General features: G+C 47.9%; 2 protein-coding genes across 2 annotated transcripts; both read right to left on the bottom strand.

The window, feature by feature from the left end:
- Window positions 1–3,925: 3,925 nt before the first annotated feature.
- LOC141666243 (uncharacterized) lies at window positions 3,926–5,215 on the bottom strand. Its single transcript, XM_074472237.1, has 2 exons — window positions 4,300–5,215; window positions 3,926–4,038 (listed from the first exon to the last, which is right to left on the bottom strand). The coding sequence occupies exons 1-2, from the start codon at window positions 5,213–5,215 to the stop codon at window positions 3,926–3,928; spliced, it is 1,029 nt and encodes a 342-aa protein (XP_074328338.1).
- A 1,975-nt stretch (window positions 5,216–7,190) lies between these two features.
- On the bottom strand, window positions 7,191–8,165 carry LOC141666244 (uncharacterized). The gene has a single exon (XM_074472238.1). The coding sequence runs from the start codon at window positions 8,163–8,165 to the stop codon at window positions 7,191–7,193; it is 975 nt and encodes a 324-aa protein (XP_074328339.1).
- Between the last annotated feature and the right edge of the window lie 2,832 nt (window positions 8,166–10,997).

The following is a 10,997-nucleotide window of genomic DNA, read 5'->3' on the forward strand; positions in this document are numbered from 1 at the left end:
ATTAAATTATATAACACAAACATAGGATTCTAACTTCATTAAATACTTCATTCACTAGCCTTCTTGTTCTTAACCTTAGCATACAATGGTGATGACAATAATCAGATAACACGAAACTGGTAAATGCCAACTTTCGTTATACGAATACCCTACTACCAGACATCCACAAAAGAGATAAAAGCTGAATAGACACCAATTATATTGAGACCATATATGTCTATAGAATTTGAAAACATGATGATTTAATGCGTAAGTTATCTATCATGATTACATAGGGCAAGTACGATGGTTAAAATTACCTACAAATCATGCATAACAGATACATGAACCTATGCTAGCATGGCAAGTTCTAAACCTCTAAATTCAGTATCACTTCATTAGAGATTAACACGCTATCTTAGAAGTTTGCGATGCGCTTAAGACGAATAAGTACAACCAATACTAGGATATGATACAATCACCATACAGTAGGGTATCGTAACAATTAACTAAGGAAATCCATAAGTAAATCTGCTAGAACCCCACGATAACGATTAGCCCAAAAGCGAACTCATCATTATCATGGGTTTCGATGAAAGCATGGTATAATAAACTAAGTCTTTATAAATATGAATAATAAACAAAATACGTAATCAAGAGTATTAGGTTCAACAAAATAAGAAATGAGCATCCAAGATTACAACTTAGAACAAAGAATCACAAGAATAAACTAGATCACCTTCTTCTCCATGGTTGAATTGTGCTATAGGTCTTCTTGATGTCTTCTCCTTAAGCTTTATTATTGAAAACATTGCTAAGTTATCATGTTTCGACTCAACAGCTTGAAAAGCCCAAAAGAATGGTTGTCCTTAGGAGTGCGTTGTAGGGGATTTCAAATTTTACGATATAGCTATTTTCAAATCTTACCTTTTTTTGTATTGACGAGCGAATCACAATTGGGAGCAAGTGATGCAAAATCATATGGCAGTCGTGAGATTTCATTCCGGTAAGACGATGATCTTCCATTGAAACCAGGTTCCGAATATTAGAACAAAAACCTTCAGGCAACTTCATGTTAAGGAAGGTTTAGCAAATAACTTTTTTTTGAATTGGTTAGATTCCATGATGCCAATGGTAACTTCTCCTTTTTCCTGGAGTTTTTGGCCTTAGTTCTGTTCTAATTCCCATTTCAGCCATGTCAATGCGCACAGATTCCTTGTCTTTTATCTTTTTCGGTATATTAAGCATCGTTCCGATTAAAGATTCACATATATTTTTCTCGATGAGCATCACATGGAGAACATGTCGAACCAAAAAAAATTCCAATACTCAAGTTCAAAAAATATAGAAACCTTCTTTCATACAGGTCGAGCATCACCATTCTTCAATCGTGGTTGGCGTTGTGTTTTACCATAGACATGTCCATTTAAATGTTGCACTCTTTCAAGTAGCTCCTCTCCGTATTTTTCACCTGCTCGCATTACTTCTTTCCTTTGCATCTTGCTGTGACTAATCTATTGCTTTGTTGTTTTCTTTTTCAGAAATGGCCATCTCCCCTATCCCCTTCATGGAAGAGGCTGAGCAGGCTGCGGCCTCGGGCCCAGTTCAGCCCGCAGCTGCGAGCACAAGGGCTCGCTCTCAGGCCAATCCTCCGGCCCGCATGACTACTCTCTCCGAGCATCTCAAGGATTCAGGGCCCTCTCCTCGACTAAAGAGGCATAGAGGTAAAGAAGGAAAAACTGGCGAGCCTGAGCCAAAGAAAGTTGCTCCCTCTGATGCTCCTCTTCCCTCTTCTTCTTCTGCCAATATGGTTGCGACCACATTCGGCCGGCTCGCTCAAGGTCACATCAGCGAGCAGGATTTAAAGGATTGGTCTTCTTCTGCTCTCGAGGTTAACCAGGATGCACTCTCCCGAGCCGCGGCCGAAGTATACTATCGTCAGTTATCTAAGGCTCGAGAGATGCGAGCCCTCAGCCAGACCAACACAAAGCTCGAGGCTAAAGTCAAGTCCCTTCAGAGTAAGGTCGCTGAGCACGGGCAAGAGAAAGTTACGCTGGTGAACAACTATAATCAGAAGATAGTTAACCTGAACGCTGCTCACGACAAGGCCCTAAGGGAGCAGAAGGAGGCTCATGACCTGGCTGCTGAGGTATGTAAGAAGGAGAAGGATGCCCTCGAGGAGAGGGTGCTCCAGCTGGAGGGATCAGTCTCTGCCCTGACCGAGGGCCGTGAGGCCGCCCTCGCTGATGCTAGGAACCTGGGGGCCAGGAATTTTATGAATGTCTTTATGAAGAAGGTTCCTGACTTCGATTGGGCGGCTCTGGGTGCGAGCACAACGAGGCATGCTGACAAGTTGAAGCTCGAGATGGAGAGGGATGCCCAAATTGCTGAGGAGGCTCGGCCGAGAAGGCCCAGGTCGCTGGTGAAAATCGTGAGGGAGCAGAGGCTGATAACCCTTAATGTAATTTAATTAGAACTTGACTTTTGACTGGGTAAGCGGGCACCCATCTCGCCTCGCGCTTGTATTTGAAATATTCTGCCTCGGGGAATAACTTATTTAACTTTTGTTTGTATAAAATGTCTAAGTTTTTTGTGCCCACGTATGTCTTTACGGTGCTAGCTGGTTTTTTTTTTATGTTTTCTTACCATGCTTCTACTGACCAAAAGTAATCATAACTCTGGCCGCTTATGGCGAGCGTTACCCCTTCACTGCGAGCCCAATGTATTCAGCTCATGTCATTTGTTCAATCAAACAACCATTGAAAGAGAATGCCAAGTGGAACAAGCCCGCATCAACTCGCAGGTGTTGTAGGTGTGCTCGCACTAGGAGCTCGCATGTGTCTTCTCCTCGCATCATGCGACTTTGAGTATGTTTGATGGAGGGATGGGCCCCCTGGGTCGCATTTATGGTTTTGAGGGCCAGGGTATGAGCTCACATCGTGGGCCTATATCTCTATCCACATCTTTTATCTACTATGTGTTCGTATTTGTCTAAGCGGGTCGTGGCCCGGCTCGTTTCATGTTCTTGGCATCAAGCGGGTCGGGGCCCAGCTTGATTTAACATGTTAATAAAACAACTGTTTTGTCCTCGCATGGGTTCCCAAGGATGGGGTCCCCTGCTGGGTATTTAATCTATTAACAGAAGTTAAAATATCAAGTGCACAAATAGAGATCAATCGTTTATTCATAGATAATGGGAAGTGAAAGGAATACATGCTTGTGGTCTCAGGGAGGCACCTATATGGCACTACCCCCCGAGACTTAGGAATATTTGAAGATAATACTAAGTCTAAAAAGAATAATATTATTGATAATACTTGCGAAGGTGTTCCGCGTTCCAGGCTCTTGGGATCAACTTGTCTTGCATATCATTGAGGTGATAGGTTCCCTCCCAGAGCACCGATTTTATCTTGTAAGGGCCTTCCCAATTCGCTCCCAAGACTCCGTGACTCACCACCTTGGTATTTGGCATGACCCGGCGCAGAACCAAATCTCCCACCTTGAAAGTTCGGGCTCGAACCTTACTGTTGTAATGCCTAGCTATCCTCTGCTGATATGCCGCTATCCTGATCTGAGCCTCTTCTCGAGTTTCTTCGATCATATCCAAATAGAGCCGATGATTGACCTCGTTTGCCTCTGAGTCATAGTTGTCCCTTCGAAAAGATCCTGCTCCCACTTCAACGGGCACCATAGCTTCACACCCATACACCCGATAGAAAAGGGTCTCTCCAGTTGTGGTTCGGGGTGTAGTGTTGTAAGACCATAGGACCTGGGCGAGTTCTTCTGGCCATGCTCCTTTCTTCTCTTCAAGCTTTGCCTTTAAGGTATGCTTAATGATTTTATTAACAGCCTCTGTTTGCCCGTTACTCTGGGGGTGGCAGACTGCGCTAAAGCTCTTCTGAATCCCCAGCTGCTCACAAAACTCTCGCATCTCCTTGCTATCAAATTATTTCCCATTGTCAGATATCAGCTTGTAAGGGATGCCACAGCGACATACAATAGCCCTGTATACAAACTCTTTGAGCTTTCTCGCTGTGATAGTGGCTAGGGGCTCGGCCTCTGCCCACTTAGTGAAATAGTCTACCGCAACTACCGCATACTTGACGCCTCCCCTGGCCTTCGGGAGTTCCCCAATCAGATCAATTCCCCACATGGAGAAGGGCCAGGGGCTCATGAGGGATGTGAGAGAGGCCACGGGGTTGTTGTAATAATTGGCATATCGCTGACACTTATCACAAGCTCGGGAGAATTCAAAGGCGTCTTTTTTTAGCATTGGCCAGTAGTAGCCTTGACGGAGGATTTTCTGAGCTAGAGAGCTACCCCCCGAGTGATTGCCACAAATGCCCTCATCTACTTCCCTTAGGATGTAGTTGCATTCCTCCCCATGTATGCATTTGAGAAGAGGAACACTGAACCCTCTTCTGTATAGAATCTTGTCGTATATCACATAGCGGGCTGCTTTGTATTTTATTCTCCTTGCCTCGTTCTTTTCATCCGGAAGTGAACCTTCTCTTATATATGCAAGAATAGATGTCATCCACATGGGGCCGAGCTCATTACTGAGGTTGCCCACCTCGTGCTCGGGCACACTAGGTTGCCTCTGTATATCAAGGGGTACGGTCCCTAGCATAGTGCTCTCGCGGCGTGAGCCGAGCATAGCTAGCTCGTCCGCGCCTTCATTCTGCCCACGCGGGATTAGTTCCAGCCTCACCTCGTTGAATCTTGTGATTATCCTCTGTGCGCACTTCAGGTAAAGCTCTGTTCTCGGCCCCTTAGCTTGATACCCCCTATTTATCTGATAGACCACAATCATGGAGTCACTAAACACATTCAAATTCTCTACCTTCATTTCCAAAGCTAGCTTGAGACCGTTGATCAGGGCCTCATACTCAGCATCATTGTTGGTTGCATGAAAGGCTAGACGGGTCGCACGTCTGATCTTGTGAGCCTCTGGGCTGATTAGCTCGATTCCAGCTCCTGCTCCATCACCGTTAGAGGCACCATCCACATATAGGCTCCACCATGGATCACTATTTTGTCTCTCCGATCCAACTTCTTCTGTGCTAGGTATAACAACAAGGGCTCCCGGCTCCACTTCTTGATGTGGGGGAAATTCTAGCACAAAATCGGCCAGGGCTTGGCCTTTGATCGCAGTCCTTGGCTTATAATCCACCTCGAATTGGCCGAGTTCAACCGTCCACTTCAACATTCGACCAGAAGACTCTGGTCTATGCATCACTTGTCTGAGGGGGTAGGAGGTTCGCACTTCTATCTTATGTGCCTAAAAATTGGGCCTGAGTTTTTGGGAGGCCAGAATCAGAGCATACGCTAGCTTTTCGAGGCTTGTGTATCGAGTCTCGACATCGGCTAGCCTTTTACTCACATAATATACCGGGAGCTGGACACCATCCTCCTCTCGGACTAATACTCCACTTATTGCAAAGTCGGAGACGGCCAAGTATAGGATCAAAGTTTCTCCTGCCTTTGGGTTGGACAACATTGGAGGGCTACTGAGATGCTTCTTTATGTTCTGAAAGGCTTCCTCACATTCTTCGGTCCACTTAAAGTTCCTCCTCACTCCTTTGATTGCTTTGAAGAACTCTTGGCATTTATCGGAGGATTTTGAGACGAAGCGGTATAAGGCAGCCACTCGTCCCGTTAAGCTTTGAACATCCTTCACCCGTCAAGGGGATCTCATCTCGAGTAGGGCTTGTATCTTGGCTGGGTTGGCCTCAATGCCTCTCTGGTTGACAATAAATCCCAAAAACTTCCCCGATTCAACCCCAAACACACATTTCTGGGGTTGAGCTTCATTCTGTACTCCCTTAGGATCTGGAACATTTCTGCCAGGTGACGGACATGATCCCTCGCTTCTTTCGATTTCACTAGCATGTCGTCTACATAGGCCTCCATAGTCTTCCTCGATTGATGTTTGAACATCTTATTCACCAGCCTCTGATAGGTTTCCCCCGCATTAAGGAGCCCGAAGGGCATCCCGATGTAACAGTAAAGGCCCTAATCAGTAATAAAGGAGGTGTGCTCCTGATCTGGCCCATACATGGGGATTTAGTTATATCCCGAATAAGCATCCATAAAACTAAGCAGCGCGTGCCTAGCCGTGGAATCAACCAGCTGGTCGATTCGGGGTAGAGGAAAGCTGTCCTTCGGGCAAGCTTTGTTCAGGTCGATGAAGTCTACACATGTCCTCCACTTGCCATTGGGCTTCTTGACAAGCACGAGGTTGGCCAGCCACACGGGGTAGAAGGCTTCTCTCACAAGTCCTGCCTCCATTAATCTATCCACTTCTTCTCTGAGGGCCTCTGCCCTCTCTCCACTAATCGGCCATCTCTTTTGCCTAACCCCCTTCTTTTTCGGGTCCAAGTTGAGCCGGTGGCACATGACATTTGGGTCAATCCCTATCATATCGGAGTGTGACCATGCAAAGACATCCAAATTCTCCCTTAGGAAGCGGGCTAGATCCTCTCTCAAGTCAGTACTTAGGTTAGAGCCTATTCTGAGTACCTTGGAGGGATCATTTGGGTCTACCAAGATCGGGATTGTGTCCTCTGCGGCCCCGGCCCTCTCGACCATTGGGGGCATTCTTGGGTCTAAATCTGCTCGAGCCTCGCTAGTTTTTTCCATTTCCGTGATTGCCAAACCTTCCGCATCCTTGAGCTCGGTCTGGTGAGCTTGGGTCGGGTTTATCAAGCGTTCAGAGGTTGCAGTTACAGTTCGAGTGATTCCGTCGGGTGGGTCCATAGTGATTGTTGTTTTTTTGTGTGCCCACTTCCCTCTCCAAAGTCTTGCAGTGATTTGTTCTGGGCTCTCTTCATCACTTGCTTCCTCTACAATCCCCTCTTGTATCAACATGATGGGCTGAGATGCTTCCATTAGTAAGGCCCCTGGGCGTGGTTCCACATGAATTCCCATATGCTCGAAGTAGTTCTCGGGCAACTCCTCAAATGAAATCAAATTATAAGTCTCGTGGCCCTCAGGACGTATTCTTTTCCTGCCCTCTGCCTCTTCCATGGGGACGTCGCACTCACCTGCTTCAGCTATCTCCCTTAAGGCATTTCTTGACTCGGCCGCTTTGAGTGCCTGGTTGTAGCAGACCCTGGATTTGTATTGACAGCTCTTCAAGATGCCTACCCCCGTGGGGGTTGGGAATTTTATCGTCATATGATGGATCGAGGTCACCATCCTTATCGCCCTCATAAGGGTCTGCCCACTATAACATTGTAGGCACAAGGTTGGTCTACAACTGTAAACATAGCGATCTGGGTGGCCACATGAGGCTCCTCTCCTATGGTCACCGGGAGCCGAATTATCCCTTTCACTCCGATCGAGTCTCCCGTGAACCCGTACAGGTGCCCACCTGTTGAGGTTAATTCTCTATTCAATAATCCCAGTTTTTTGTAGGCATCATAAGTCAAAACATCAGCCGAGCTCCCGGTGTCCACCATTGCTCGGTGAATATTCACCATCCCAATCTTCATTTTTATGACTAGGGCATCGGTATGAGGGTAATGCACCCATTTTGCATCGTTCTCTTTAAACACGATATCATCGACCTCCCTTTCAAAGAGCTCCGGGGGCCTTTGGCTTAGATGATTGACGTTGGTGAGCGGCTTGTCCTTTGCTTCCCGGGCATATCTGTCCATCGCCTTCCGGCTGTCTCCACCAATGTGAGACCCGCCTAGAATAATATGAATACTACCAGCCCGAGGGACCCTTTCTTTGTCTTCTGGGGGTGGAGGAGGGACGGTATGATAATCCGTCCTGTGTCTTCGAACCTCCTTGACAACCCACTCCGTAAGCTTCCCTTGTCTAATCAAAGTCTCGATCTCATCCTTTAGTTGTCTACAATCAGCTGTATCGTGTCCGGTGGCCTCATGGTATGCATAATACTTCGAAGTGTCTCTTTTATTGTAGTCTGTGAGAGGAGTTGCCTTCCTGAATACCCCATTCCCCACATATGTAGCATATATGTGGTCGATAGAGGCTACCAGAGGGGTGTGTATCTGCCATTTGCTTATATAAGGCCTTCCCGAATCTTTAGTGGTCTCTTTGCCACGGGCAGACTTTTTTGGGCTCGAACTATGCCGATACGTCTTCCTCCTTTCGTCAGGGCTTGAGGATCGGTCCCTCTTGTCTCGATAGCTTTCGCTGATTTTCAGCTCTGTCATCGATTTCTCTACCCTCTTGAAGGGTTCAGCTTGCTCATAGAACTCGGCCAAGGTCCTCGGCTCACTCGCTTGGAGGCTCTTCCAAAATTTCGATCCTTCTTTCAGCCCTGCTATCAAGAAATTTTTGATGGTCTCCTCACTGGCTCCTCTCACCTTGGGGACCTCGGCGTTGAACCGACAAAAGTATTCTGCCAAGGGCTCCCCCTCCCTTTGCTTGATGTTGGCTAATGTGGCCACATGAGGCGAATAGTGGAGGGTCGACTGAAATTATCTGACGAACAAGTCCTCCAATTGCCTCCACGTTCTTATGCTAGCCGGTCCCAACTTGGAGAACCATTGTTGGGCACTACCTCTGAGTGATGCCGTGAAGAGTCTGCAACGGGTCATCTCCGGCACCTGATAGACTTCCATCTCAGTGTTAAATTGAATAAGGTACTCCGCCGGGTCGGCTTCCCCGTTGAATAGAAGGTCGGGGTTGTGCCTAAACACCCGAGGTAGGGTGGATGATCGGGTAGCAGCCGTAAACGGAGAGGGGGCAGCCGGGGCAGGGGGCCCTCTCTTCTCTTGCTCCATCTCATCTAAGATCCTTCTCAGGTCCCTTACTCTAACAACTTCTCCTTCTCTGTCACCACCCGCATTACTCGAATGGTATGAGCCCTGAGGTCGTTCACGGCGTCCCCCTCCTCCAGCTCGGTCCTGTGACTCCTCTTCACGATTGTCTCTGCGTCTATGTCGCTCCTCCCTCCTGGGTGAGGTGTGTTGACGTCTTTCCGGAGGGGTCGCTGCCCGTTCCCTTTTCGAGCCTCTTTTATCCACGGGCTCTTTCTCTTCTCTCTCTTTCTTACAATTCTCCAATTTGAGCCTGAGGTCATGCTCGCTTAGTTATCTACCCACTCGGTCTAGCACGCTAGTTGACCTTGCCTCAGATGAAGCTGGCTTCGGCCCCGATCTCGTAGAGATCTGGCTGCCCCGCTCATCATGGCCTCGGGATATATCTTCCTTTTCGCGTGATGTTTCTGTCTTCTGTTTGGTCTCGGTTGCCACGTCATCAAAATCGTGGATCAGCTTCTTCTGAGGGCCTTTGCCCTTCCAGCTACGCTGTGAGACCTTGAGGCGGCGCGCCTTACGCTTGGCGTTCCGGACCGAGCTTCTTTCTACCTTTGACATTCGGGCGTTGATCTGATTCATCTGATCGGCCAGCCCTTTGAGATACGTCATCACAGCCTGCGCATCCACGGTTGCAATTGGTGGAGGTGGCGCCTGATTCTCTGGGGGCGTGTGTTCGAAAGTAGGGTCCTTCTTGCCTCCGCTCCCTGGTGTCGTCGCTTGCTTGCTTTCTTTGGTCATCTTTCTCCCTAAGATGAACGACCCCCTCCTTCTAGCGCCAAATGTTATAGGGAGAATTTCGTATAACAATGTTGTGGAGGTTAATGGGCGGAACAAAGATCAAGGACGGTGTTTGAGGGCGGAGGAAGGTTGTTTGGTGGTGGCTGAGCTTGTATGTGGACTCCTTAAGAAAGAATAGGGTTTGTTATTCTCTGTCAAGTGTCGACTCATGTCTCATACAAGTGCCTACGTACCCTATTTATAGGGATCAAGCCTCACGTAGTTCTTGGGGAACAGGTCACGTAGGCTAGGGTTATGACTCTTTAGCCCGTGCAGCCCAAGCCCACGATAAAGTCAGGCCTTCAGCCAATTAGTCACGTAAATCTCGACCGGCTCCACATGCTTCCTACAATTTCACGGCATCTCCGCATTTCTTCCCGTAATTGTAGGAATAACCCATGTTGACCCCGAAATGTACGAGCAACTCAGTCATCTATGAGTCACTTTCCATGTTGCACACAAAGTCTTTCGATGCGGCCCGACCTAGTCACCTCGGCTCGCACCGCCTTCAAATAATAAATATAATGTTACCTCTATTTCCATAAGATGTGGGCTCATGAGCTCAGCCCACGTATGGGCAGCTAAGCCCACCTCGCATGAAGGCACCTGAGCCCACCTCGCGTGGGCACAACCGAGCTCAGCTCGCATATGAGAGCCCAAATGACAAATATGAGCTCACCTTACATGTGTGAGCCCAGCTCGCATGTCCTCACTTGAGCCCAACTCGCATGTTTGAGCCCAGCTCTCATGTCATGAGCCCAGCTCGCATGTTTGAGCCCAGCTCTCATGTCATGAGCCCAGCTCTCATGTCATGAGCCCAGCTCGCATGTGAACCCAGCTCGCATGTTACGAGCCCAGCCCACATGTGCTGGCCCAAGTCATATAAATCCATGGTTCTAGCCCACACACGAGAGTCCAGCTATTTAGTGCACCCACAGGGACCTGTTTAGGGCCCATGGCCGAAAGCGGGCATAACAACTACCCCCCAAAATTCCTGGTCGCATCTTGAGGCTAGGTATTTTCTAATCTTTTTATGGCCTCGCAAGTGTGAGCCCACCAGGCCACACCAAGCCGCCTCGCGTGTCTCGCCTCGCATGCCTTTCATCTTTGTATTCATTTTGACAGCCGTTGGACAGCTGGCGTGGGGATTCGTGTCGTCTTATGAGATGGCGACATGTGTCGCCTCCTCCTTTCTCTCTCCTATCTCCTATAAATATGTGAGACTTCAATTCATTTCTCACATTTCCAAAAACACTTCCTGAATTGCTGCTCAATTTGCTCAAGGATCTACCACAGCGAAGATTATCATTTCAACAAGAACCGTCTACCGGCGGCGATATTCTCCGGGACCAGATTCATCAGGATCTTCATACACCTCTCCCACAGGTACTCTTCGATTCGAGCCCGTTTTTTATTCATACTTTATTCACGCACACCATGCGAGCA

The sequence above is a fragment of the Apium graveolens genome, chromosome 6, assembly GCF_009905375.1.
Source record: "Apium graveolens cultivar Ventura chromosome 6, ASM990537v1, whole genome shotgun sequence".
NCBI lineage: Eukaryota > Viridiplantae > Streptophyta > Magnoliopsida > Apiales > Apiaceae > Apium > Apium graveolens.

What these genes read in the sequence shown, in the direction of transcription:
- LOC141666243 (XM_074472237.1), bottom strand. Translation starts at nt 5,215, where the DNA reads ATGCATAGACCAGAGTCTTCTGGTCGAATGTTGAAGTGGACGGTTGAA. An exon ending in TTGTGGCAATCACTCGGGGG is followed by an intron (nt 4,039 to 4,299) that starts GTAGCTCTCTAG and finishes CTAAGTGGGCAG; the next exon opens with AGGCCGAGCCCCTAGCCACT.
- LOC141666244 (XM_074472238.1), bottom strand. Translation starts at nt 8,165, where the DNA reads ATGACAGAGCTGAAAATCAGCGAAAGCTATCGAGACAAGAGGGACCGA.